We start from the raw sequence: 27,389 nt of genomic DNA, 5'->3' as shown, positions 1-27,389 counted from the left end.
TAGTCATTTTCACAGCCTGAAACATGCAGTTGGAGGAAGAGGGGGAAGATGGTTACAGACAGTGTGAGATGGAGATGCTGCAGACAGTGTTAGCAAAGTGAAACTAATAAGATGACTGAATTAAGACACAAATAGCTGGCCATGTTGAGGTTCAAAGATTGTGTGCACTACATAATTGTTTGAAGTCTTATGCAACCTTCAAGGATGCAGCTCCTGCTCTCTGGCTGCACTTATGTAATGTACAAAATAGCCACTGCATATGCCACACTAATGTAAGACGATGATTTCAAGGGTATAGGCAGGAATAAAGACAGAGCTTAGGATGGTACAGTATCGTTTCCGCTCCTCTCTGCGTTCTCTGAGCGTCCTGTCTCTGTGTAATTACTCTGTCATAGATCCCCTCTGTGATGTCCATTGATTTACTGAGAGCCGATGAAGTGGAGCAGAGCATTTGATCAGACACATTCACGGGGGAAGGGAGGAGTGGGTCAGTCAGTGCAGCTCACCCAGGGGCCACTCGACCGAGGGGGTCAAGAGGTCTGAAGCACTGGAGGTTTAGAGAGAGGCGGGGGAGGGGGACACAACCGCAGTTTAACACTTAATCAACAACATTTAATCATGAACACACAGGCAGGAACACCCGAGTGAGTACAGGTGTTTACTCAGGGCTGTTGTGTGTACGCCATCTATAAATAGTCATCTAATTTCCAACAATTGAAACCACTTATCTTCACATTTGCTGTTTTCTTAGCTGTTAAAATGAAGGAGTAAATGTTCTGGACTGCAATGTTTCCTGACAACTTACAGCACTTAAACTCTGTTGAAATTGCAAAGTCACAAAGCAGTCGTCAGCCTCAAAGCTAACAGATTTGGAGGCAGGCTTTTTATCTCCTGCACCTTGTTGTGTTTGTCATTTTATTTCTTGTTTCTGAAGCAGTTAATGCCAGGTTGTCCATCTCCAAGTGCAAATTTTCCACCAAAACAAGTCCGCTCCCATGGCTGCATCCAGAGCTTAGCGCCTCCCAGGACGATCATGATTTGTTCAACAAACATAAACAACTCAGAGCTTTTTTTTTCTTTCCTCGTGTAGAAATGAAATTGGTTAAGCCAGACCTTTCTTTAGGGCTTGCACAGCACAGTCTGCAGATAGGTCTTGCTATAAAAGACTTAACAGGATCTAAACATTTATGGCAGATTATGGACAATCGACACACAAACACATGGATGGTAGCATAAAGGCACGGTGCAGTCAAAAGTATCAAACTGAAAAGGATTTAAAACATGAAAGGAAGACAGAATGACAGGTCGTGCACAGAAACATCCAAGAGCTTCTATTCAATGACTTCAATCCTTTGAGATTTTTAATGTACGTCAGCAAATAAGAGGTTAGAATTTAGCTCTCAGTCTAGCTTGCTGCCTTCAAAGAAAGATGCTGGAAGTAGGCTGCATTGATTACATTCAGTAATATTTTACTGGTTCTCCTCTGCCAGGCCTGGGAGGGGATGAAAAAGGAGCATATGCTCATGATGGGGCAGCACTGTGCATTGTCAATAATTGAATCCCTCATTCGCACTCTCCTGCCCTGAAGGCCACAGGGCAGAGACAGCGGTGCTCTCAAGAAAAAGGACCCACAGTACGGGTCTGTCTCTGTCCTTCCACTCTCATAATCTTTGTATCTTTCATGCACATAAACAAACACAGAGAGAAACTGTTGCTATTGCCCTATTTTTGTTTAAACTCTCTTTATAAGGAGCTGCTTTATGAAAATAAAAGGGAGAGAGGGCTTTAAAAAGGATGAGTGGAATCTCAATGCACTTATTCACAATATTCACATGGCAGCCATTTACTTCTGACATCACGCTCAGTGTGGGAACCTTAAATGCTGATGTAATGTTACTTTTTGCAAGCTAACATATTCAACATTAACATTAGAAAGTTAGCATTACAGCAATATTTACTAAGCAACTACTGTCAGCTAGCTAATATTCTCACAGCAATGTTGGCTACCTGACAGTCATAAATGCTAGGTAACATTGCCAACAATAATGTTAGCTAGCTAACAATACTGTTTGCTAAGTAATGACTGTAAAATAGCTCAATATAATCTTAGCATAAACTAGCTAACAGTAATATTTGCTTTGTAAATTCTGTCAGAAAACTAAGGTAGAGTACAACAATGTAAGCTAGCACACAGTTAGGTAAGCTAGGTCAAAACTGTCAACTAGCTAACTTTGCCAACAATAATGTAGGCAAGCTAATGGTGTTCAGTAGGTTATTTTCTGTCAGGTCGCTAAAGTTGCTAATAGTAAGGTTAGGAATCTGGCAGTAATGTTAGCTTGGTGTACTTTTTACAAGCTAACATTGCCAACAATAATATGAGCAAGCTAACAAAAATGTTAACTAAGTATTCACTGTCAGCTAGCTAAAGTCGTCTGCAGTATTGTAAGCTAGCTGACAGTGATGTTTGACAAGCAATTACTGTAGCTTGTTTACAGTACTAACACTAATGTAGGCAAGCTTACAACAATGTCTGCTAGCTTAAGTTGCTTATGGTGCTGTTAGCTAGCTGGCAGTAATGTTCACTGGGTATACTGTTTGCTAGCTAGAATTTCCAACAATAAAGCAAGCAAGCTAACAGCAATGTTTACTATAGGTCAATACTGTCAGTTAGCTAAAGTTGCTTAATGTTAGCTACCTTTCAGAGTTATTTGCTAGGTAATAACTATTTGCTAGCTAACATGTTCAACAATAATGTAAGTCAGTTAACAATGTTTTTTAGGTGATTACCATCAGATAGCTGAAGATTTGTTTGGTAATAGAGGCTAACTGAGTGTAATGTATGCTAGTTTCCATTACAGAAATAATGTCAGCAAGCTAACAGTCATGTTTGCAAGATCATTTCTTTTGGATGGATGGTAACGTTAGCTTACTAACAGCAATGAAAGCCAGAAAGTAGTTTTATGCAAATTTCATGCTATTGTTAATCTGACAGAAAGCATCTTAAATTCATCATAAAATTATAAAATATTAGAGTTTCCAATTTTGAACGTGCAGTCACAGGGATATGGCAGCTGTGATTGTGTTAAACTGCATGGAATTTTCTTTTTTACTGTCCCTTCCTCTGGAGAAGGAAAGAAGACATTCTCATTTGGCTTAAGTTTGTCTATCAATAACATCCTGCAACTTTGCCAAAGACAGCCTCCAATTTAAGGGATAGTTGACCCCAGCCAAATTTCTACATGGCAGTTATTACCTTTCAAATTTAAAAAGCAGAAGTGTCTCATTAAGTTTGATCACTTGCAGCCCAGATCCGGTGCAGCAGCATTAACAGTTATTCATTATTCTCGCTCTTGCCCTCCTCCGTATTGCAGTGATTTTCATATTCTCTCTACTCCACTCACTGGAATATTGATGCGAGTTCAGTTTGCTCTCCTCTCAGTCTTGTCAGTCTCTTCATCTTTGCCTTCCTCTTCCCTGCCCTCTATCAACACGCACTTGTCCAACACGTCTCACCCTCTCTCTCTCCACCACCCACCTCTTTGCTATACAGACTTGTGCAAGCTTGCCTGGAACGTTCTGCTTCCACCAATTCCTCTGCCTTTTTCGTCCCCTCCCTTTACCTCTGCGCAGGCAGGTGGTGCTCTACTTAACAGGTTAGCTGTTAGCGAGGGAATAACTTCTCAGAGGGGAGGCCTCAGGGGGCTGCCTACAGTCAACCAGTTAGCCAAGAGGGCGCTTTCTCCCCCACCCCCTCATATGACCCGTCCTGTTGCTGTCTACTGCTGTGCACTAGGCTCATGACCTTGCGCTTACCCCACCCACACACTCCTTGGCATGATTTGATGTGAATTTGTGTGTGTTCGCGCAGAAACTCTGCCTTAAACACTCACGCACATACACACAAAACATAAAAACATAAGTCAGAGTATAAAAGACTATTGTTCTCAGTGTTTTTTCCTATGAATAATGTAGATTTTCAGATATCTCTCTGCATTCCTGCCCTGCTAGAGTGATAAAAACCCCTCTGCTATAGATAGAGAAGCCTCACTTGAGCCTGTCCTGCATTAAATGTGGAAGCAGTCACAATCAAAACAACACTACGCGGCATGATATTATCGTGACCCGGACCAGAAGAATGAGGAAATCCCCAAGAGTGTTTAGTCTCCAGGCTTCGCCTTGGCTTTGTAGTTAACCTTTACCCAGCCATTCTTCCAAACAGCGAGGCATGCAGGTCTGTTTACTCGTGATAAGAGTGAGCAATTCTAATCCATTCCATCGAGAGGAATGAGTACATTACACCTCCTCCACTCTCACCTCCTAAATGATACTTAAATTGTTTGGGGACTGGAGAAGTGGTCCACCTATAATGGGGTGCAAGAGTCTTTCCGCTGTATAGTTCACAATGAGTTCCATTGTTGAGGCAAACAGCTGCTACTGTAGCTCCTGCAGGGTCTCACTTAAGTCTCTCTTTTTTACATAATGACGTCTGCAGATTGCTGAGTGGTTGAGCTCAATGTTCTCTTCTTGTTCACAAAGCAGAAATGCTTAAACGGGACCTGTTTCCATGTAATTATTTCACAGGAAATGACTGGCATTTCTGGGGCTCGGGAGCTCAACCATCACTCCGAATTGAAGCTTCTCTTGACAGCACGTCTTAACGTTGACATCACTCGTCCCTCACTTTGTCCAAAGCTATTGAACACAGACATACAATACATCTGGCAGCAGCACGTCTCCTCCCTGAACCTGGCTGTCCTCATTTTCTCCTCCTCTTGTTTGCTCCATTTTTTCTTTTTCCGTCCATTTCCTGGAGTCCCTCTCTCCGGCCAAGGACCCAGCGTTTTTCCCACAGAGTGTGCTGCTGAAGGCTGGGCCATTGTTTCCTGCTGCAGGGAAAAAACAGGGAGGGAGGAGAGGAGGAGGAGGAGGAGGAGGCAGGCCAGGCTGACTTCCTGGCTGCCAACACTGAGGTTGTGTCAGTGTGAGAAAAAGCAGGGGAGACAGATCTGATGATGACAGAGGATCTGTGTGTCCCAGGGACTGACTTCAGCGAGAAAAAATATAGATTTTGCGTTTTTTCTCAGACAGGGGCACCTATATAACTTCATAACAGGCTGACGGCTCTTTCTCTCTTTCACAGTTTTTCCTTTTTTCAACTTTTTTTTGTCATTTAGGAAAAGAGCATCCAAGAGTATGTTGCACTGCCCTTAAATGTCTATCTTCACCTGTCCTGGTCTTGTCCATCGTCCACGTCGCTGGCTAGCGTGGTGCTCCAGTCATCAAGTGATAGATCCAACATGTTTTCATTAGCCTCGAATTCTATTGATTGACTTTTGTACTTTTTTTCCCAACTTTTGGCACAACCCCATTTATTAGTGACCCATGAGTAGTTTAACTTGTGTTTTTAGAGCATTTTGGAGAGGTCAAATAAGAACTTTCAGACCACTGGCAGTAAAGCAGGGGAGTGGGAGTGTTCACTTGACCCCCGTCCAGAAATCTTGTCCTTAGTTGCACTTGGAACCCATATTTAGTCTTTATTTCTTAAACAGGAGAAAATAGAAGATTAATGAGACAAATTTAAAGTAAAAATTGCTTAAAAAGTTTGATATGGATCAAATAATCATGAGTTAAAGTGGAAGGTGTCAAAGAAAAGTTGCTATAGTTGTACTTTTGACCATTGTTCTGTTTACACAGAAGTATTTCACACCCATCCCCCTGACTCCTACCTGTGTATTCCCCTGCTTTGCTCATTGGCTTCTTGCATTACCTCATCACCCTATAATGTTACACTGGACCATGGGCAGGCTTGTCCTAAATAACAGCGCTGTCTTTTTAAATGGGATGTGGAGAGGGGTGTGTTAGCAGCAGCAGACATCCTTTGGGAGCGGTGCGGTGTAACTCAGAGGGCAGAGCCTCCAGCCACGTTCCCAGAGTCTCAAAAATAGTCGGGAAAACACTGAGGCCAGCCGCTGGAGAGGAATGCGACCCAAAGTGAAGCCGTGGGTTTTTGGGGATCCAGCTCGGAGAGACTCTGCTGAACAATGTTTCACATATTCAGTAGATCGTAAGTGTTACTTTTGTTCTTAAACTTTCTTCTTTGGAGCTCGTGTTACTGGGGATATTTCCAGCACAGCTGTGGTTTTCTGGAAACCTCTGTCGCTGCAGCCGCCCACTGCTCACTAAGGATAGCAAACTCTACCTTAATCTATTAACTGCTACTTTAATGCCATAAAGTAATGTCTGCATGAGTTATAAATGTGAAGAAAGGTCAGGATAGTTAATTAAAGCAGAGTAACAATGCAGCTCCTCTGAATAGTTTGTAAAGAAGGTGTTGTAGATGTAAAAAAAGTGGACAAGCTCAGACTTGAACATGAAAACTATTCAGTGCCAGAGGCACAGCTTGGCTTCAGAGTGCAAATAAGATCTCAGCATTGAGAGCACATTTTACTATTTGAAGCCAGAGATGTGCTGAAGCTACTTTACCTCTCTGAATTGGGTTGCTGAAAGGCAGCTTTGAAATTTGGAAAGTTAAAAGGAGAAGTTGTTTTTTTGCAGAGATAACAGGCTTGATTTTGTTTTTGTCATCTGAGTTTTGCCATCCAGCGTGGGAAGAGGAGCACCGTGCCCTCTATTTCTCATCGTGAACTTGAGTGTTTGCCTATTTCTTTGTCCGATGCCACAGGGGTGTTTTTGAATATTCAGGTCAAGAAGTGAAAAACACTCTTCCTCATCTTCTCTTCTTCTCCTTTGCACATTAAGTTATCAGCTCCCCGAGCACTTAACAGTTACATAAGAGTTCAGAAGAAAAAGCTTTTCTTCTTTGCTTGAAACCAATTGATACATCCTATTCTGCACGTCTTTTGGGGTTTTTTTGCATTCAGCTTGATCTCCCTCTGCCTTCCACACATACACATGAGCATGTAAACACACTGAGCACAGATGCAGACACCATATCCGTGACCTTGGCGTGCTGTAAGTATTCTCAGCCTCATGGTCAGGGCTGAGTAATAGCTGCAGATATGTGACTGTCTTGCCCTTAATAGCCCGTCATTGTCTGAGTGAAGCTTTGTGGTTTAAGCACACTCATATTTCCACATCACTTATTACTAACCGATAAAAGCTAATGGGAATAACAAATGCAGGAAGTTAAAGTTCAAAGATGGGTTTCTTTGGGTGTGTGGTTGTGGTATGTCATCGAGGTTAGTGATATGTGTAACCTATGATTTAATTAATAGTGTTATACTTCAGTGATTCAGTCAGGATATTATCTTTTTCCTTGCTCTTCTCTATTAGAGTCAGGATCTTAATGGTGAGGGACAGTCTCTCAAACCGGCCCGACACCTCGCTGCCCTTCAGGGTTTAACAGTTAAGGATTGTTCGATGGCCCGGAGCCAAATGATAAGTCTGTTAATTGGGCAGACATTTGCCCAATTAAGCCAACGTTTTCATTATCCCCTGCCTTACCATGGTGATAACTCTATTATCTTTGCCTCCGTCTTCCACCCCTGCCTCCAATCTTCTCCTCACCGAGGATTTTTTAGTGCGGAATTAATGAGAATGGAAACGCTGGTCAGAGGTTCTTTGAATCACAAAGCAAAAAAGTAGAAAGATGTTCCTTTTTCTTGTGAATGCCGCTTTCTTACGTTTGAAATAATGAATCAGCCTCGACCTGTCAAGGGTATTCGCTCGGCAGTTTCAAAGTGGACAGAGTTGGATGGTGTTTGAAAGCACATATAATTATCACAAACACTCTCTAAAGGGGGAACCAGCACATCCGACTTACAATGCTGCAGAAAGGTGTCTGATTCATTCAGTTTGAAAGCAAAGACGTACTGTGGGGCTAAAGAGATATTTCTTCTATCTTTGAACACTAAATTTGGTTCATTCCATTACGCCTGTTTATCACAAAATCTCTTCCTGACCCATGACGTCATCAGTCCTTCTGCTAAGTCATTACTTATTGTTTAACTTAAAGCCAAAGTGAGGAGTTTTTTTAATGGTTATCAAACAGGCTGAAATGAACACTGTTGGTTTTATATGACTTATACATCAGTCCATTCATCATCTATACCACTTATCCCATTCAGGGACATGTGGGGTTGGAGCCAATCCCAGCTGTCATTGGGCGAGTCATTGGGGTACACCCTGGACAGGTCTCCAACCTATCACAGGGCATATATACAGTAGGCAGTAACACTCACACTCGCACCCACGGGCAATTTAGAGAGGCCAGTTGGCCCCTATGTTCCCAAACATTTCAGCCCACATCCCCCAATAAAGCAGTGCTGAAGACTGGCAATCCCCCACTGTCCCTTGAGGTGGTTAAATGTTTCTCACTGCTGTGGGAATACACTTAATAGTGGACAAAATTGGGTAAAAAATGGCCGACGATACTTAACATAGCTGGTCCCTATAAAAATTAGGCTACCAATGTGCACATGTTGCTGTGTTTCCTGTGCCTGCTGCCACTGATACTGTTGTTAATCTGGCTTGACACCCTTAAGTGTCTTAAGACATGGTTTCATTTATTATTTTTGTCTATATTTTAATTGTAAACTCTTGGTTTTTGGATGCATTTGGCGACCCCCCCTATCAGTGTTTCGCCCCTACTTTGGGAACCACTAAAGAGCATGTCCTTGGACTGTGGGACAAAGCTGGACTACCTAGAGGTAACCCACGCATGCATGGGAGGAGCATGAAACCTCCTCACAGAAAAATCCCCAGTCAGGATTCAAACCAGGAACCACAATGTTGCGAACCACTGCACCACCATGCAGCCTCTCTGTGCAGCATGTCTTTCCTGAATCAGTTATTCTACTGTGTATCTCGCTTGAGCGTCTTCTTACTACATCTAAGTGGTGTGAAAGCATGGCTGCTTCCCTCGGGCCTAAATGCAATAAGTGAAATTAAGGCATGCTGAGAGAGGGCGCATCGCTTGTTTATATCAGATATTTGCTCTTATTGATTTTGATAAATGCAGATGTTTTTTAGTTTATTGCAAATGCTCATGTTGTGACAGCCCTAAGATTGTGTTTTATTGTGCAGCTCTAATGGCAACACTCAAGTTTATCATACTTTTGTCGCAGACGATGTTGTACAAGAGCTGAAAATGCAAAGGCATTTTATAGAACACATTTATCTGATTTACTGTCCTGTTCCTTTTACGTTTCTGGCAGCATCTTTGTATGTATGTGTGTGTGTCAGTGTGTGTGTGTTTGTGTGCCTGAGTGTTGTTACCGCTCGGGGGATTCCACTCGCGTGTGAATGTGTGTGGGTGACGAGTCACACTGGGCCACTAGGACATGAAGTCATGAGACAGAATACTCCACGAGGCTGCGTGACAGAAAACAAACTGTGTGTTTTCTAGTGAAGCCGTCTTCGGTCATGTTTTGTTTTCTGACCACACGTTCCATAAAGTGCATTATTTAAATCAATACACCGATCGCACCGCGGCGACCAGTTCCCAGAAAGCCATTAGTCATTAGTATGACATTTGTACTTTGCCCTGTGACCAAATCTGCTACTTAAGGAGTCATTCATTAGCACGACCTTTGACCTCATTATATATTCTCCGTCCTTGTGGTGTCTTGGCTGCACACCCTGATGTAATTACTATGAATATGGAGTCCTTTCCTTGTTACAAAGTCCACTGCGCTGTAGTAGCGACACTGCAGCAATAACCCTTTGACTCTTCACTCTGACTAACCTGGGAACAGAATGAAGCTTAGAACAATATTCACCATGTGTCACATCCTGTGGAGCTCAGAAAATCATCGCGAAAACACTCCCAGGTAACGTGCATGTTGTGCTCTGCAGATGCGTGCATCGTCTCGCTCCGTCCGTCCGGCAGTGGTTGGTTGTAATTCTCGGCCAGCTGTTCTGTTCTCTTTCACTCAACACGATGACCTCAGAGATCCAAATCCCAGCCAGTTCAGCGCTCCCTATTGGTCTCCCGCTGCGAGTGTCCTAGCAGATGTTACACTGAATTACCTTTCAGCCGTAGCAGGGAGGCTATGCTCTCACTGTGTAATCAAGCTGTGTCTGTCTGCCTGTGTGTGTGTGTGTGTGTGTGTGTGTGTGTGTGTGTGTGTGTGTGTGTGTGTGTGTGTGTGTGTGTGTGTGTGTGTGTAAGCAGACAGCCTGGCTCGGTTGCTGCGTTAGCTCTCCCAACAGTTGTTCTCCTGCCACCTGATCTCAGTTACCAGCCAACTTTTCCCACGTTGTAGAATGTCTGCCAGTGCTTTGAGTCAGGCAATCCCTGCAGACGCTTGAAAAGAAGCCTAGAGGAGCTAACCATTTAGATACTAAATGCTAAAGCTAGCTCCCTCCTTTCCTGTGTGTGTATGGGTGTGTTTGCATGTGTCTCATTCTTGCCTTTAAAAGCTTCCTTCCTGCCTGTAAATGAAAGGCCGTCTTTGTGTGCAGCTATGCCTTCTTTACTTTTTAGGATAATGTGCGCTCCCATCTATTGCGCTAACTGCCTCTTCACAAAAGCGGTCACACCAAAGCTTCAAAGATGCCCCCGAGCTGTGTCTCTCACCGTCTCCCCCCTCTCCTGTAATCTCTCTTTTGTCTTCTGTGCATTAGACCGCTGGCGTTGTGCGAGCCTCAAAAGCCGGGTGCCGTCGCCCGGCGCTCGGTTGCTGTAAAGCACTAATGCACTGGATATGCATCAACTCAGGCTTGACTGTGCCCACTCATCTGTTTTACCCATCTGTTTAAATGCATATATTCCATGTTTTCATTGTTAGCGCTTTCTCCGGCCAGCCAATCAGGACTCAAAGAGGTCACGGATGGATGAGTAGAGAGGGTGTTTTTTGATTGAGAGTGGCACTTCAAACGCGCAAATTTCCCTCTCGGGCTTGTTTGCGATGGGAGTAATAGTACGGCTGTCACATTAGCTGCCGCACATCCAGCTGCTCTTCACTCACTCACAACCTTAACCATACTGTCCCCGCCGTCCCCAAAGACCCGTCTTCCTCTGCAATGTGCCAAACTTGGACCGAGAATGAGGTTTGCACTGCTGTTCTGTTGACTGTATCATTTTTTTTTGGAGCTGCCCCCTGATTGGTGTTTTGGGCCCCGAGGCCTGTTGCCACATGTCAGCGGTTCAGCTCTCACATCCAGTGTTCTGCACCAGCAGCATCTGACAGGATCCCCCCCAGTCTGTTTCCCTCGCCTCCTCCTGACTACTCTTCTTTCTGTCTCCCGATATCGGCCAGACGTTTGTATTGTTGTCAGTGTTCTCCTGCCGCCCGTCAACCAACTGTTCACTCCGGTGTAGACGACAATCGACAGATGGCAGGTTGATGCATGAACACAGGTAAACCCGAACCCAAACTCAAAGACTGCATGAAAGAAGTGGACATATTAAGTGACATCAGCCGTTTGTTTTTGAACTCCCTCTGGCCTTGGGTTTGGCATTTTATGTGGTTGCCATCTTGTTTGGTTGGATGTTGGTAGTGACCACATTGGTGACAAGTTGGATTTACTGTACATTGATTCATTGCTATCCTGGTTGAAAAGGCAGTAACCTGAACCCTTCTTTATCAGACCTTTCCTAACAAATACCCTTTGATCAGTTGGTCACAGACTACCTTGAGATCCGAAATGTGTTTGCCACCAATTAAGGCCCCCCCCTGCTAGCCACTAGGAAGGCTGCAGGTGCAAGTCACTTCTCCATTAGCTGTACTTTTGAAACAAAGAGGATATGTCCACTTCCTGTATAAATTGCATGTAAATAAACCACGTGGCAGCCTCTGTTGTTGAAAAGTGAAGCCATGTGGTAGTTTAAAAAACTGTAGTTCCTCAAATGACCAATAGGGGCAAAGGAAAACCTGTTAGAGCCCATATCAAAACATCAATATTAACAGAGTTAATTGTGGCCATGAGTTTTGCATGATGAGTCATAATTTTGGGCATGGCTGATTTGACGGACTGGTGCTTTGTAGTGGTTTTCCAGTTAATGTCAGCATCTCCAATATGACACTTGCCATCCTTAGGCTTCATAACTCCTCTCTGCCTCCAATGGGTGACATCACTGATGCCATGTCTATGTTATATGAAGTCCATGTTCAAACCACAGTTACTCCTATATTGCTAAATGACATTAGGAGCAAAAACATGAATCAGCAGAGATTGATTGCGCTAAGTTTGACGTCCTCTTTGATCCCATAGTGCCGCTTTATTCTGGCCAAGTTCAGAGAAAGACGAACCACATCTGCTCAGATCAAATGAGCGATCAAGACCCGTGACAGACTACTCTGCAATGTGACAGACACGTAATTGTTTCATCACGGCCTGTGGTCCTTTCCGCCAAGTCAGAGCCAAAGCTGTGGGCATAATGGACACTTTATTGTGTGACGGCTCAATGCAGGAATAATGGCTCATTTGTCCGGTTGCCCGTCGCTGCAGTGGCTGTGTTTCATAATCAAGCTTGAACAATTACTGTGTGATTCGTGTTTCCTTGTTAACTGTGAAGTGTTCCGCTTTGATGTCAGAGTTCAGGGACAGGTGCTCGCGGAGAGGTAGATGTTACTGGCTGGTTTCAGCCCAAACTACAAGCTGAGCCAGCTGTGAGGAGCAGCTAATGAACTTTGAGACTCTACAGGGAGATGAGGGTGCTGAAACCTCACCTTAAGCACACTATTACAAACAGCTTGTCTAACCACTTTGCTGATGTTCTTGCTCAATCATCTTTTGTGGTTCACATTGCCAACATTTCTGCTCACCTTTATTTTAGCATTTAAAGCAGAGCAGAAGCTAATGTGTCTCTCACACTGTCAGGCTATATTCATGGTTTTACTTTGACTCAAGTTATAGATAAGTTCAAATGACTGTTATATAGGTGGGTGACAAATTAGGAGATGAGCAAATCATCTTAGTTTGTTGTTTGCTCATTATGGAACACTTACAGTACCCAGCCAAAAGGTCTTAATCAACACTTAACGCTGTTCTAAAGCAATTTTCACAATCCAATCAGTATCCATCAGCTGCATGATCAAAAATATTTTAACCTGGCCTGAGTCATGTTTAACCTAAATGTATATACTATCCAGGTAGCCCAAAATAAAATGAGTAACTGCTCAGTGTGTACCAAATATCGCTAGAGTATGAAGATTCACTATTAGCGAATGTTGCTGCATCAATGTTACTTAAAGCTTCAGTAAGGAACTTTCACTTAGTGCCAATTATAGTGTCCTACAGGTCTGCATCAATTATGCACACTCCGAAATGGTGCTCTGTGGGTTTTTGTGATGTGGTCTGTTGGATTACCTGTGCCTGTATGCTAAACTTGTAGCTTGTAGCTCAAAATCAAGGTACTGTGTTAATATTTTAATTCCATCAGACAAAAAGTGCATATAACTTTTGTCAACTGAGCCATCTGGGAGTTTTTTTAAAGTCAAATATGCCATTCAAAAGTCCAGTGGACATATTTTCCATCACGGTGTCAGCGGGAAGCAGGAAGACACTGCGGCAGCTTAACTGATGTGTGCAGAAAGGGACAAAAAGAAGAATTGATTTCGGACCTTAATCACATTGCACTTCGTTCATTAATGTTGCCCTAGTTTTTAAGGAAACATGTTATTCTGATTTATTTTAAAAGTCAAATGTATCACTCAGTAAGCATCTTTACCATGTCACCTACCCTGTGACAATATTTTTAGGCATTCAAAATAACAATAGAGAAATAATAATCTTGTCACAGATGGTTTGATTGCTTTTGTAAGCCATAAAGAGGCATCTGCATTAAATTCAGTCTGCCACATAACCAGAAAAAAAAGAATCACACTCGAGCTTTAAAGTTGTTATTTCATTTTTGTAAAGATCATTTGTATTTTTGAAAGCTGAATCTGTTCTCAAAGAAAATTATCAAATTATGAGAAATATTTACTAAGGCTAATAATTTCCATCATTTTCATACTCAAACCACTCTGGATCTATCAGCCTTTGCTTTTTTTACTCCCTTAAACAAGTTTTTCTTTCAATTTAACATTACATAATGAATACTTGTGGACTAACATTTTGTAAATTGAGTCATTCATATGGAGGGATGTTGAGTTGACCTGAAATTGCATTAGATTAGTGTCATGCAGGGACATAAACAACTGAATCTTTTTTTTAATCCAGCTTTGTAGTTTTACATGATTTTATTCATAATTAGTCAAATTAAAGACCTTTTATGTTGTGGGGAAGCTTTTAAGGCCTCTGATCAGTTACATGTTTGTAAACCACTGACTTCATTAAACCTCCACAGGAGCATTAGTTAGATGTCCTCAAAGATTTCTAATGCTACACATCTCTATTTTATAATAAAACGTATACCCACTGGCACACAGGTCTAATGTGCTTGTTTGGTAGGGACCATGATTAACTGGTAATTGCAGTGCCGGTCTCCAAGTACAAAGCATATTGATTGTTTTAAAGGCTGTTCTAACAGGAGAGCTAAATGCTGTGTAAACACTAAGCAGGGCGGCGACCACAGTAAACACTAGAAGACTTAACATCAGACTGCTTGGAGTTAGTATTAAGTGGACGCCTCACTTGAGAAAGGTATTTGTTGCTGAAGGTTTTGTCAGATGCTTTAGGGTTACTCGGCGTGTTAGTTGAGATGTTTCATGTGTAGATTAAGACCACCTCACATGCAGCATAAAGTGCTGCTGTTGCTGCATGTTTCTGTAGTGAAATGACACGCTCTCCAGTAGAAACTCAGCAGGATGTAGAATTTCAAAGCGCTGTTATTTGGAGTTGCAGTACATTAATTCAGCCTATCTGAAGCCATCAGTACAAATATAATCCCCTGTGGTCCAGCAAGCTAGCCAGCAAGCCAGTGTGTAAGAAGTCTAAGTGCTCTGACGCCTATACGAGCCAGAGGATTCAGACTTTATCAGATCCCAGACGGCCTATCAGATGAACTCTTCTTACAGGATGCAGATACAAAGCCGACTGGGTGCAGCCCAGACTCACTCAGAATCCATTACTGGACTCTGAACTTACTGCTAACTGAGTTTCTATTGAACCTGAGCAGGGCACGGGGCGTCGGGATCTCAGGGCTGTGATGATAGGATTTGATTTGATGCAGTGGTATAAGTTCCTTAATAATAAATGTACCACCAGCCTGCGAGGTGTATGAGGGAAAAAATACCAAGCATTGGTAGCTATATGTTCTTAAAGCTCTTACTGGCAAGAAACCCTCTTACATTACAAACTTGTTGGAGTGGTATTACAGATACTACATTACTCGTTCCTCTGATTGGCTAGTTCTGAAAGCCCCTTGAGCTTACCCTGAACTCTGCAAATCAGCATTTTCCATTGATGCCCCTATCTCATGGATTAACCATTTGACAGACTAAAGATATTTACTCCTTTTGCAGAGTTTAAGACTTTGATTTCCAAACACTGTGTCTCAAATTGACACTATTGAAATAATCTTTTGTTTGTGAAATTATGTTTGTTCGTTGTCTTTGCCATGCCTGTGATCTTATTCTTGTCCTTTCAGGAATAAATAAAGCATTGAAATATATCTCTTCAACTAACCAATTTAAATCAATTTTCTCTTTGATGCAGCACATGGGGATTATGTTATTTTCATTAACCTCCTTATTTTGATCTTAAGGTTGTTGTTTTTTTGTTAGCTTGTGCTTTCAAACCCTGAGGGTACGTGTTCATTCCAGGAAATTGAACCATTTCTGGAAATGTCTCAAAAACACTTCACTTACTTGAGGTGAAAAAGAGGTAAAGATAAGATCACCAAAGAAATGGAAACAGATGTTTTAAATACACTTTGTAGTGGTTCCTGTTTTTCATCTACTGTTAACAAAGCATTCAATGCAATGCTGCTGCTACTGACCGTATACAACAGTCAAAAATGACCTTTAGTAGAGAGGATGTTGGCAGGTTTACTCAAGCATATTACAAAGCATTGATTTGTATACATGTCAATGAATGCGCCTGAAACCAGTAAGTAATATCGGCCATTTTCCCTCTTATGTCATGTTCAAAATGGGAAACTTTAATAAATTTTGTTAAAATGTTGTAGTGCTGTATTTCAGGTTGTAAGTAGTATAAATGTGAGGTATCTGAAATCAGTTATAACATCAGTGATCATGCAAATTTTGAGGTACATCAGGCCAAATTTGGAAATACATAAGAACAACAAATTTGATAATGTGTTAGCTACAACAGCTAACATTAGCATTCAACCACCACATTCGGCAGTAAGCACATTCCTAGCTAACATTTCATAAGCTAAGAATTGACGCCTAACTTGTTGTAGAGTTTAACCCTATCAAACAAACATAAGGTTTTTGCTACTTCCAATCTTACACTTATGTTAGCTAGTAGGAGGCTGAATGCTAACGCTAGCTGTCATCTAAGTGTAGCTTGAAAGTTATTGGATACATACAGTGGCAAAATTTCCCTCCAAATTTCCACGCTCTCTTTCTTGATCAATCAAAAATTGGTTAAATGATAATGGTTCTTTACATTCATCACTCATTTTGAACATGACATGGAAGGAGGTTGGTGTTAGCACATAAACTCACATTCAAAATATTCTGTGAAAAGTGTTTCTCCAACAACACATATCTCTGTGTCTCTAAAGTTTTGTGTGCTCTCATACGAGCCAATCATTTAGTTATGAAGCCAAAAATAAGGTGCCATACATACAGTATGAGAGGTGCTCGCTTCCTCTTCCTCTGTAATTTATGATCCGGTCTTCTCAAAGTCTGTTCTTTATGCCTTGACCTTTTCAATTATGTATTTTACTACAGGGCTTTATACACTTCTCTGTGTGTGAAGGAACCGCTGAACGTGCCTCAACTATCACCAACGTGTGTTACTCAAGTATTTATGTGGCCCGAATGAAGCCCAAAACACAAAAGAGGGCAGGATTGATTTGTGGCCTGAGAGAGGGGAAGGGAGATAAACACGGTGAGAAAGATAAACAGAGCTGAAATATGTGGACCAGAGAGTGAAGAAGATAAACTATACCTCCAGACCTCAGGGAAACACAGAACAAGAAAAATACAGGACAGGAGAGAAATAAATGCAGAGAAATGGAGGATAGTCAAGGACAAGGAAGGACGTTTGCTGAGAATAGATGATGCTAGGGGGGGAGGGAAACACAGTTTTAGCCAGCCCTGCTTTTAATACCAGTTGTTATTTGCTGCCTCTGACATGATCAGTGTGTCAAACTGCGTGACATGCAAGTTACAAGCACATTTCACACGCCAGACAGTCTTTCACTGTCATGGTAACAAAGTGGCCCACAATAGGCTGTAAATTACACATTGCAGCGCAATTTAATACAGATGACAGGCGGCATTATTATTCATCAGTTCATACTTTCACAGTGTCCCACCATCTCCACTGACAGTAATGTTCTAATATGATATGCAGAGAGAAAAAAGGAACCATAGCAGTGGAATAGGATACATTTCTTTTTGAAGTTTCATTCCTCTCCTTCAGGTCATTTCTCTACAGAACATGCGGATTATTGTCTAGAGGCTGCAGTGCATTTGTGCAGGAAAAATTGTAGCTTGCTTTATAAACCTTGGGGCTAAATATTATAAATGTGTAAGCAGCCCATTTGTAAGAATATATAATGTGTCATAGTAACGCCAGGTTTGTTTATAGCATCTAAACATTACTTCATACATCAAGTTCCAATCCCTCCATGTCGTAAACAGTATATCCCACCAGTAAACCCCTGTTTCCCCTCCTCCCGGCTCTCTTGACTCGCTCTCTGTTCTGCCCGGTACCCAGCCGGCCAATCACAAAGCAGATCTCGTTGCAAACACACTCTTCCTGCAGCTGTGCTTTGGAAACTACTAGCAGCTCCTAAATTCTTCTGTTGAGGTGCTTGCACTTGTATTTTGTACTTTTTTTTTTCAGAGGATGAAATCTGCGTCTGTGTTTGCATGTGTTTGTGTGTGTGTGTGTGTGTGTGTGTGTGTGTGAGAACTAGAAAGGACCATTATCCACTCCACATTGGACCATGGATTTAACCACAAAGCCGGCTGACTGTACAAAGGGCTGCACGCGCTTGCTAATCTGTCATTACGGCTGCTGCATTTTTTTTTTTTCCTGAAAAGCTCTCCGTCTAGCACAAGAGATGGACAGTACGCGCACAAACACAGAGCGCCTACTCACATACATGGGATTAGCGTGTAAGCTGACCATAGAGGGCACTATTAACAGAATGTTCTCAGTCATTACACCAGTCAGTGACCCCCACGTCTCCATTGTCCTACCGCTGCCTGAGTGTCAGGGGTTGGTGTTTGTGTATCTGCTCGTCACTGCTCACATCCCTCAATGGAGTATTTAGCTTTTCATCCGCTTATCACCGTGAGGCTGAAGGCTAGAAAAACAAAGGGCTGGTGTTTAACGCCGCTGTGAATGTGTCGACATGAAACGAGTCATTTTCCCTCACTGCATGAAACGTTTTCTTTAAGTAACTTAAAGCTCCTGTGAGGAATTTCTCACCGGTTCTGAACTAGACTGAAATTATTACTGATGCCTTTTAATAATATACAAAAGCAAACCAGACCATCAGAGAGAGAAAATCATTATTTCTATGTAGTTCATTTATAGGTTGGAACCATCAGGTGTCTATTACAGCTTTTATTAACCTTTTGTACGACATAGATTCACAATCAGTGATGGGTTTGACTGCAGAATAAGGTTAACCAAAAAAACACTATCAACACATATAACGGACAACATCAGCAAAGACACGAGGTACCGCTTTGTCCACAGGGGGCGCCAAAGTTGACATGAAATGAAAGTTTCTCACAGGAGCTTTAAAATTGCATGTCAGGAGAGCCTAATGTTGGGTTTAATGTCGAACTCAAAACAAGGGTTCAAGAGGAAAAGACTTCCTATTAAACACAAAGTTGTTTGTTTTTCGTATCAAGAAATTTGTTGTGTAAGTTGCACTTTTTGTCATCTCAAAACCGAGCTGTGTCCTGTACACCGGTGCAATCAATATACCAGTATATAATACATAGAGAGGTGTTTTATTGTGCTACGCTATTTTACCCCGAAGGTGGCGCTCAAAGAAGCAAGGATGGTGATAATAGATGGTATTAGAAGGAGCTACACATCTGCACAGAAAGTGCACATTGCTGAATGCAATGGATGTCATGCAGGAGGACAGTTTGAACCCTTTTCCCTCTGAAAGCCCCCAAAACAGACTCAATCTCATACACCAAGGTGACTTATACTCCTAACTCTTACCCACAGTTGATGGCAGTCAGCAAGGTTTCAGTTTGGAGAAGCTAGCCGAAGAACCACAGAAGCTAAACTTTGTACCTTTATGAATGGGTCTGCACTAGAACAGATTTTAGCCACCAAGGGAAAAAATATACAAAAAAAGAGAGAAATAAAAACCATCAGCTCTTTTAAGCTCCTGTGAGGAACTTTAGGTTTGTGCTGAATTTGGCGCCCCCTGTGGACAAAGCAGTACTTTGTTGATGTATAATTCTTGCTGCACATGTTCTAGTTTGCTTTAACATTTTCCTGCACACATACTTTAGGTATCTGGAAAACTGTACTGTTCTGAGAGAGGCTGTTCAGAGCTGGGTCCAAAACCTCCTCTGGTGCTTGATCTATATTATATTTAGACCAAAGCACAGCAAACATTTCATTTAGACCACAGGAGACTGTGTTATATGGTGGGAAAGGAGCATATGTCATCTTTAAGGGTCATATTGAGGCAAAAATATTCATTCCAGTGTGTTTCATAACCTCTACACAGGAGCCTCCTGCTTCAACCTGCTGTAGGAAAGCCCTTTTTCAAAGGTTCTACCTTTTCTCAACCAATAACTTCTATGTTCCTGTGCATGTTACCACTCTTATATGTAACACATTAGCTGTCTACGTAATAATATTAGTAACTAACCATTTCACATTATTCATTTGAGATTTAAAGAAGGAATAAGAGAAAGCTCAGTTTCCTCAATTTGAATGATTACAGGTGCAGAAACAACACATGCGAGATACAAGCCGCAGGTTTTGGAAACACTGATCACAATTTTTCCCCTTTATTCTGAAAACGTACAGACCCAACAATCATGTCGATATCAGGAGGATATCAGGAAAAACTATCAGAAATCCATCTTTACGAGCAGCCTCACTGGGGTTCAGATGTGTGCACAGTGTCAATCCAAGTTTTGCTCTTTCCTGGTCAGCTCAGTCTGCTGTATCTTCTGAAAACACAAATAGAAGCATGACATCGAATGCAAAAAAGCATCGGACAGGTCTTTACTCTGACTCCTGATCTTCTCTGGGTGGAAAAATGTCCATGAATAGAGCTTCAGGGGTTTCTTTGTCAAATTATTGAACTTTCTAAAGTGCACTCTGAGCCGCTGTCACGGTGCTAAAGAGAGGGGTCGACGGGGTTATGAGCTTGTTTGGTGTGTGATTGTAAATACAGCTCTGCAGCACAGACAAACAGAAAGGATCTTTAACTCCATGAAGCATTATCAAATCATAGAAATAATTGAGACTATTAACGATAATCAATGATGTGAGATATACACTAATTATAGCAGCTCTATTGCACCAGTTTGCGGTGCAGCTTGACTCACGTCTTCGGATTTTTCCGTTCACTCATTGATGTTTCGAGCCGTAAATACAGCTCACAAAAGCATCCATTAGCAAGCGATCATAGAATCAGATGCATGAACATGTGTTGATACAGAGCGCGAGCTTGTCACGCCGAGGACTCACTGACTTTGAAGCAAAAAGTGGAGCATCCTCTCCTCGTCATCCTCGCACTCTTTCTTCACACTCACCACGAACGCTCGCTAACACACGCTGTGCATATGCTGCCTTTCTCTCCCTCACTTCCTCCACTCAAACTGCAGGGTGACTCAGTCTTTTTTTTTTCTCCCTTCTTTCTCCACTCTTAGATCTCATCTGATGCCAAGGCTGAAGGAGTCTCGCTCCCATGAGTCATTGCTCAGCCCCAGTACTGCTGTGGAAGCCCTGGACCTAAGCATGGAGGACGAAGTCGTCATCAAGCCCGTTCACAGCAGCATCCTCGGGCAGGATTACTGCTTTGAGGTGAGGCACTACACACACACACACACACGCACACACACATACACAGACAGTATAATGAAACACAAGTGCACATGCTGTGTCTCTACATGAAGTACTTTCCTACGACTCATCCTGCTTCATTAAAACATCAAATCACAGCCAAAGCAGGAGTTATTTTCAGACATCAAAGACTCCATAAGGAAACGTCTTGTGCATTTCCCTCTCAGTTAAAGTTCAGCTCCCGTCTGTTTCATCCATTTTTATAACACTCCACATATTTCAGTCGCACAGTCGTCACCACTAAAATCTATTTTTCGGTCAAGGTCAAAGTTCATAACCCCCATCTGAGTCTTTCTGGGCCTGGAAACAGAGATCACCTTCAGGACTCATTGGTAACTCGGCTCTGTTTGCTTAGTTAGTACCCAGACTGTGAGCTCTGAACACTGTGGAAGTGTTTGTGTTTACACTGGCAGAGGAGTTTGGACCACCAGGAGGAGGATTTCCAGTCTATGGCATTGGCAGGGGAGAACCAGAGTTTAGACGCCTTGGAGTGAGAGCTCAAGCCTGTCAAAGCGACAATTAACACACCACACTGCCTTGTGGTGAGAATGCAGAGGCCTGGATTAACCGGAACTAGTTTGAGGACAGGGGATACAATACAGAGTTTATTGGATTGGACTGGATTAGGAAATCTTTATTGTTCCCAAGGGGCAATTTGGTTTGCAATGGAAGTCTACACAAGCAATACATCATAAAAAAAAGCAATGCAGAGTAAACTTCGGGAGAGGATTAAGGCCACTGAAAAACATTTTGGGAGGCCAGTATTTTTTTTTTTAACTCTGAGATTTATTCGTTTTTTGGGATTTTTTTTCACATGTTCAAAACAAAGACATCAAATCAGATTAATGTCAGAGCTCTTACTTTAATCTCAGAATTTTTTTTTTTTAATTATATCTAAATGTATTTATTTTTATGCTTGCCTGCCCTCTGAAACAGTTATTCGCCAATCCTCTTCCATTATAAACAGATATAAATACATTTAATTTTAATACTTAACTACCATGAATATCTTCATAGTTATGCTTACAGATGTGAGACACATAATGTCTAATAGTGCTTCATATTTGTGCAATGGCAGATTTTCTTATAGCTTGTTTTAGACCACAACTGATGAATCAAGTGATCTAAGTTATCTGTTTGATTTGGCCCTCCTAGGGTGAGTTAGCCTCCCCTCTGTTTGTAGGAGCCTGACTCTGCAATAAGAGGGTTGTGAGGGCCTTTAAAGCTTGGGTTGGTAGTCAGATTTAGATACACTTTTTGTTATACTGGTTGTTATAAAAGAGTGACAAAAAGACGCTATCTACAGCCGGAGTAAACCTGGGAAAACACCAATCAATCCCTGCCATCAGGAACCAAATTATGAAACCAATCAAATCCAATTAGACGGAGTCCTGAGGAAATGCTGCATTCATATTCATGCTACTTCTGTGGCTTCCAACCATAGCTTTAAGCATGGTTCTGACATCATTAAGGTTAATGCCAATGATCTTTCGGCAAAATGACGATATTTCCCAGCCTGTTTTTGTTAACAATGCTGATGTTGCCAAACCAAAAGATGATGATATAAGTGAAAAAGGACTCAATAAAAGATGATTAAACTCAATTTGTCAACATTAAAACCCCTCAGCTTTCTCATGAAGTAAGTCTGTGATTGGCGTTTTTGTAGATAGCATCAGTCAGTCAAACAATCAATCTTTATTTATATAGTGCCAAATCACAACAAACGTTATCTCAAGAAGCTTTCACAAAGAGAGCAGGTCTAGACCGTACTCTATGTTCTGTTAATAACAAAGACCCAACATCAAGACAGGATAAGATCCAGTTCCATCTTACAGACAGGACTCAGTCTGATCTCATCTTAATGCACCATGACATTTGCAGCATTTAGCAAGTTGCAGCAGCAGAGACAGACTTCCTTTAACAGGCAGAAACCTCCAGCAGGACCAGACTCATGTTAGACAGACATCTGCTGAGACCAATCAGAGTGTGAACCAAAGCTCAGATTGTCATCAAGGATTGAACCAAGGATTTGCACTGCTCCACTGTGTCTAGAGCTGATCCACTGATGACAACAGCTCTATCTCTAAGGTGCAGAAACCACCTTGACTGTGGAGACTGTGACAGTGACTGTATGCTGGAATGGCAGTCTGACTTTCTTGGTACTGGATGTTTAAAAAACACAACAACTCAGGCTTCAAATTCAATATGTTAACACTGACTTAAATACTGTTTGGAACATTAGCTGGAGCTGGAATTTTATGTCACTACTACAAAAAAAAATCAACTCATGAACATTGAATTAGATTTTTGGCAATAAGTTAAAAAATATTGAAGCTGAACCGAAGCTTCACTTTGGAGGGAAACATCCAATCACTGAGCTGAAAGCTGATGAAATCAGTGCTTTAGTACACACGAGGGGTTAAACGGCTGTATGGTTGCTCACAGCATTTAATCAGCCGAGAGAGCTCCACAGTTTCCCTCAGCTCGACAGTCGGAGCGACTCGGCATCCTTGAACAATTTGGATGTTTTGTTTCACTCTCACTGCTCTTATCAACCGCGTCTGCAGCTGCAGCCGGCAGCTGTTTTGAAATACTTCGGTTCCCAATGGTTACAAAAATATATCCACAACTTATCCACTGACTAATGCTTCGTATTTTTCTCCCACTTTACCCACTAAATGTGCAGAAAATGCCCATTAGTCAACACTGAGTTGTGGTTTTACATCTTAGGAGGCTGCTAGCTTCTACATCTTAACTAGCTTCTAATGGCAAATTAAAGCCAAAGGTTCAGATACAGATGGCTTTTCTGTTTTAAAGGGTACATCATCATCATTATCATCATCATCATCATCATCATCATCATGATTTTTGGATTGAAGTAATTCCCATGAATTATGAAAGACTCTGGTAAGACTGGGATGTGCACAAACACGTGTTTGCAGCTGCAGCGTCAGCTCGGGAGCCGTTGGTCGCCTCAGGGGGGAGAGATATTAATGATTACTTTCTATCCTCACTCTACTGGAGAGGCCAGAAATCTCCTCAAGTCTCTATTATCCTCCTCATTACATCACTGGCTCCTTTTTTTCACATTCCTCTCTGCTCTTCCTCTGCATCCCGCTGTGCATTTTTTATCATCCAGTCATCTTCCAGCACTGCCAAGCAGTCATCCATCTCCTCTATCCGTTCACACCCTTCAGTCATCCCTCAGCACTGCAGAGTCATCCTCAGTCTACTTATATCCTCTGTTGTGTGTGTGTGTGTTTTGATAAGCTGCTTTCCTGTCAGAGACAAAGTGATATTTATGAGCTAAGTTTAGCAAAAAGTGTCTGTTCCACTTATTCCTTTTCATTGTTATGCACAAGGTTTGATCTTCTCTCTCTCTCTCTCTCCTTCCATCTCCGTTCGTCGCGGCGGTAGGTCACCACCTCCACGGGAAGCAAATGTTTCTCCTGCCGTTCATCAGCCGAGAGAGACAAATGGATGGAGAATCTGCGGAGAGCGGTGCAGCCCAATAAGGTAAATATGTAAATACACAGCAGGGGGGAGGGGTGAGCCTGCGTGTTGTAATCAGCGCTGATAAGTTCACATATGAGTGTCCCAATTCCACATTCCAGCTCTGATTAGTGTAAAGACAGTCGGATATATGCGCTGTTGTTATTGTGTCACAGTTGTATGTACAGGAATGCAATCTGATATGATTACATCCAGCTGTGCTCTTAAACTTAGAGAGCAGAGGGCACGGAGGAGGTAGCAGGGGAAGGAACACCCCGACTCCCAGAGTGCTTTTCTCTGCCTCACTGATACCATCTGCAAACTTTACAAACACAGCTGTGACGGAGGGGGGGTGTGACAAAGTCTTAATCTCAGAGCAGCTCTGCTCCTTTAACTGTCATTACTTAGTAAATGACTTCATAATAGGTGAGAGGAAAGTTCCCTAATATGAGTTGGAGTCCATCCTCTCCTTTGAGCTTTGAGCAGGGATGTGTTATCTTTGGGTTTTTAATTTATTCTTTGATTTTAAGTGATTTCAGAAAGCAGTGGTTTTTTTTGTCAAACAGAAGCTGGAAGCAGGTACTAAAACTTAGCGTCAATTAGATAAAATAAGTCCCAAAGCTTTGAATCGATTACTGAAATGTCATACTTTACCACGACAGCATTAATTAAAGATCTACAATATTGATTTTTAAGCAAATGATGCAGATGATATAATTTATTTCAGACCCATAGGTCTATATCAGCACAAAAAGAAAATAAAAGACTAGAAATAAGTAAAATACATGTCCAGCAAGAAGTAGAAAGATCACATAACTACAGGTTACACATTCATTTGGATTAAAACAGAAAAAGGCATTTGTTCCAGTGTTTCCAAAAACAAGAACAATACCTTGTGTCACTTAATGTGGGCTGAGTGAGCTCCCTTAATATTTCATTTTCAGAATCAGCTAAACGACACACAAATGTATACATCAAACTTCTTAGCACAGCATGAAATGTAGGGACATTGTTTGATACAAACATAAAACTTGCACTGGTCCATCTTGGTAGTTTAAGGAAGATTCTATATGCATCATTATATGCAAACACTGATAACTAGTAACATTCTGCTCTCCATAGCAATTAACTATAAAGAAACCTGAAAATGTCACACTTTTGTGCTTAATGCTTTACTACCACATGTAAACGAGCACAGATGCCAGAGGACATCTCGTTGCACCGTGTGGTTTGTCAGTATTTTTATCTAGAAAATGGAGATAAAGTTGTATGCAGGCTGTGTACATTATATGCTTGACTGGAGCAATATGTGACCAGAACAAACATGTGGATGTTAACTTGCAAGGAGAGCAAAAGGCTGGTGGTGCTAGCTCTGCTAACTATAGCTACACTCAGCAAACCAATTTGACATTGTTGACCTGCTTATCTGCTTATCTGTGATCTGTGCTTGGTCGTGTTAAATTAATTGTGCTCAATTGATTTTATCTTTAGGGTAGTCAGCTTGTCAGATTTTATATTTCTGTGTAAACATATAGGAAATTAGTCGCATAGGAACATCCCTTGTGCATATTTGCCTAAATTCACAATTTTTATGTCTACCTTCTGATTGTCATGTTTGACACCATAGCTGTGTTTGCAGCATGTCCCTGTCTTAATCTAAAATCTATGAATGAATTCAACAAGCAGCTTTCCTTTTGACCTCTGAACTGGGCTTCTTGTATCATGTAATTTGGCTAATTTTAAGAAAGTTTGACCCACACACCAATGTGGGTGTAAGTGTAGACTACACACAGAAAACTCATCGTGCTTTACTTTGTCATCAGAAAGCCTCTGAGTTTAGCGTTGTTTTCCAGATGCATGATATCCTGATAACGATTCAATTGTGATCATTTTGAAGCATTTTTTTAAACTATGAACTGCCCTCTCCATAAATATATAGTTTGCATCTATTAATGCATAATACATCAACAGTTACTGCTCAGTCACTGAAACAGACAAGACCCTTCAGAAGGGCAACACATCCATCAGTTTGAAATCTGAAATCACTGAGTTTTAATCCAGATCCATGATCTACGATGACAGAGAGCACACATTAGTCAACAGAGTAAAACCTTTAATGAGGCGTTATGAAGGATGCATGCAAGACTCAACCTGTGTGACTTTGTGGTTTATAGGTCAGTCTTTGCAACCCAGACCTCACATGAAGTTTCTTCTGTGTTACTGCTGTCTGCAAAAGATGAAGTTAGGCTCATATTGGAAAAACTGTAGAATAATCAAAGAAGTAGAAGCACCTGTCTGCCGAGCTGAAATCAATGAGAATGAATGGAGCTGGTCTAAATGCTAAGCCTGCACAGCTCCTATGTGAGAGGATAATTATAGGTAATTATGATAATAGGCAATTTACAGGGGTATCATCCTCATGGGCAAATACATTTCTGTGTGCAGGAAGAGATATGCTTTAAAAAGTCTAATTTATGATTAACTATATGGAGAAATATTTATTCACAGCAGAAAGAAACATGAGAATGTTTTAAAATGTCACCTTCCTTCAATGCAGGTTCACCTTCATTTGACGAGACTGCATTAAATATAAGATTTATGTGTTTTCAGAGTATTTACAGATCTGACATTGGGGTTAATTTGAAAACCAGAGGCACAAAAATACAACAAACATATCAACAGATTTCATTTTGATTGCATTGAAGTGTTTTTGTCTGAAAATATGAAAAGCATCCAGATATTTTCTGGCTCGTTAAAGCATAAGAAGAAGTATTTCAAACATCCCGTGG

General features: G+C 41.6%; 1 protein-coding gene across 4 annotated transcripts in view; it reads left to right on the top strand.

The window, feature by feature from the left end:
* dab2ipb (DAB2 interacting protein b) overlaps positions 1-27,389 on the top strand; it is a 151,100-nt gene that overhangs the window by 61,054 nt on the left and 62,657 nt on the right. For 2 of the 4 annotated variants that reach the window (XM_034710031.1, XM_034710030.1), the window contains exons 4-5: positions 20,916-21,069; positions 24,526-24,624. In XM_034710031.1, the coding sequence (XP_034565922.1) occupies positions 20,916-21,069; positions 24,526-24,624 (253 nt within the window). Of the gene's footprint in view, positions 1-5,905; positions 6,065-20,915; positions 21,070-24,525; positions 24,625-27,389 lie in introns of those variants that run through there. The other 2 variants (XM_034710032.1, XM_034710033.1) reach the window with 2 other exon arrangements.

The sequence above is a fragment of the Notolabrus celidotus genome, chromosome 19 (genome assembly GCF_009762535.1).
Source record: "Notolabrus celidotus isolate fNotCel1 chromosome 19, fNotCel1.pri, whole genome shotgun sequence".
Lineage (NCBI taxonomy): Eukaryota > Metazoa > Chordata > Actinopteri > Labriformes > Labridae > Notolabrus > Notolabrus celidotus.
This window is presented reverse-complemented; position numbering and strand designations above follow the sequence as displayed.